General features: G+C 39.8%; 1 protein-coding gene across 1 annotated transcript in view; it reads left to right on the forward strand.

The window, feature by feature from the left end:
* The first annotated feature begins 131 nt into the window (after positions 1 to 131).
* Positions 132 to 2,500, forward strand: part of LOC101863442 — a 23,364-nt gene continuing 20,995 nt past the window's right edge. Inside the window, exon 1 of the mRNA XM_035970283.1 lies at positions 132 to 455. Coding sequence (XP_035826176.1) covers positions 265 to 455 — 191 coding nt within the window. The 5' untranslated portion in view covers positions 132 to 264. The remainder of the gene's footprint in view (positions 456 to 2,500) is intronic.

Here is a 2,500-nt window from a genome sequence, read left to right on the forward strand (position 1 = left end):
GAATCAATAGCAAAAAAAAATTAAAAAATCAGAAACTAAGTACCTAGTTTTTGGAAAAATTAACCGGAGACCTAGTTTTGGGCTCGTATTCGGTTATTCGAATAATTTATTCGGTTTCTGCCCAGGCCTACTTTCGGGTTTTGCATGAAACGAAGTATTAGATTAACTTCAAAGTTGCTTGCCTCTGGCTTCAGGTGGCATAAATTTGAAAGTGTAGGCTAAAATATTATTGCATTCTCATCAAATCGACGAAAACGTATAACTATGAGTAGTCCAACGTTGCCTAAACGCCAGAAGACGGAGAAAGATAACGACAACGATGCTGAGAAGACAATGACAGTTGTCAATACTCCAACTCCGAGTGCTGCTGCTGCTTCTTCTACCGGTGGTCATGGCGATAGCAGTGAGAACAGTGATTCGTTTTGCTTCAGTGATTCTGCAAACCTAGAAGACGTGTACGTATTATTTTGAAATGAAGCTATTAAATCCTAGGGTCTTCTGGGGAAGTGATATATAGATCTAGATTCTAGATCTAGATCTAGATCTAGATTTCTAGATCTAGATCTCTAGATCTAGATTTAGATCTTCTAGTGTAAAATGCACAGAGCGTGCTATCGAATGGGAACATTCTACTGTTAGTCAAACTCTAAGGATTTAGATCTAGATCTAGAGATCTATATTATAGATCTATGGCCACGCAGGGTGAGAATGACCCATGTCACGCTATATGAGAATAGCTCCCACCCCAGTGTGGGCGTGAGGCGAGGATCCCCCCCCCCGACCTCTCGCAGGCCTATAAAATCACCTAGGCCCTTATTTACCGTATGTGGTTGGGAACGAATAATAATGTAAAAACATTTTTCGCCTCTCCAGTAAAAAAAAAGGCTCACTACCGACGCTACTGAGCGGGATGTGGGACCCGCCTCCGCCCGGACTTTTTGTTGTTTACACACATAACGGTTCTTTTGATTCCGTTCATCAAACAGGGTACCCAGCTAGATTCTAGATCTAGTATTTTATACAACAGGACAGATGGGATCGGCAGTTTTTCCCTATAAGCTAGATCTAGATTCTATATATATAGCGAGACCTATTATAACCGTTATCAAGGTAAAATCACAAGTAACATTGCACTTTCAGCTTACTATATTATAATATATATTCGATTGCTGCAGATCCTTTTCCAGTGGGCTGTCTTGCTGACACTGAGACGGAATCGATCAGTGACCCCAACATTGTCACTATATGGGGGCAGGGGGGGGGGGTTGAAAGTTTGTGTTTCTAGGCAAGCGGTCGTACTAACTGGCAAAATGTCTTGGTTGAGACAAATTTTAATAATTTGACTGATCGAAAGCAACTTCATAAGCTGCCAGACCACTGTTTTAAAAGCTATCCAAGTCTGCGCAAATTGAACCCTTTTTAACAACGGCTATATATATATATAGCCAGGTTCATAAACTTACACTAATTTATATAGTAGAGAAAAAAAACGGAGACTTGATTTATCACTTATATATATATCTGTAATAACACAGGCTGTTATAAATGAACTGGACTATATGATGCACTATTCAATTGCTATTTATTACTTATTATAAATTATAATGTAGACCTAATATATTATATATATATAATAATATATAAAATAATAATAGTAATAATAATGTAATGATAATATAGAGAAATCTTCTTATAGCGAGAAGGAGAGGAATGATGGGAAATAATGTGTTATAGCAGGATTCACGTTATAAGGGATCCAGTAATAAATTCAAGGAAAATAATAAATAAAGTAAGTCTAATCTATGAGTTTGGTGTTTTGTTTATTTCTTTTTGTTATCTCCCCTGATGATGATTTTGTTCAACATGAACTCTTCGTCTTACTTTTGATCAAAAATCGTACCGGGTTTCTTTCTCAAACGCAAACAATGTTGACAGCTCAGCGTTGGCGATCAGAAAGAAAGGGCTCATGGCTGACTCGCCCGCTATGTTGTCCCCCACCCCACCTCACCCTGTGGTGTGTTCCATCTGCTTGCGCACGTCACACTTTCACTCCATTCATCACATTGCTGTGACCTCTCCATCCCCGCATTGGAGAAGTAAGAGACATGGTAGGCCTTGATAATTCAAACTAGGCTTACGCTGGCCTATCACGCGATGCGTTCTGCTTGTCTGCACATGCCACACCCTCCCTACTCAGTCACTCCGGCCTTCATTGTTGACACACATGGGCTCTCCCATTTTTTGTTTCGCTAGATCACCAACTAGTTTCTCAACTGGCGAGTTTTCACATTAGGCTATAATTGGCCCATGCACTGCGCACAGTAGCTGCAATATTCCGCTATAACCGACTCGCGTGCCTGTCTGATTTGAGCTATAGCAGTATTTTATTTATAAAGGTAAAGAAGAGAAAAAAACGGGGTTTTAGAACAGTGTCATTATAACAGACTTCTCGTTTTTTCCGGACTCGTTATAAGTGGACTCCACTGTACCCAAAAAAGGG

The sequence above is a fragment of the Aplysia californica genome, unplaced genomic scaffold (genome assembly GCF_000002075.1).
Source record: "Aplysia californica isolate F4 #8 unplaced genomic scaffold, AplCal3.0 scaffold00246, whole genome shotgun sequence".
Lineage (NCBI taxonomy): Eukaryota > Metazoa > Mollusca > Gastropoda > Aplysiida > Aplysiidae > Aplysia > Aplysia californica.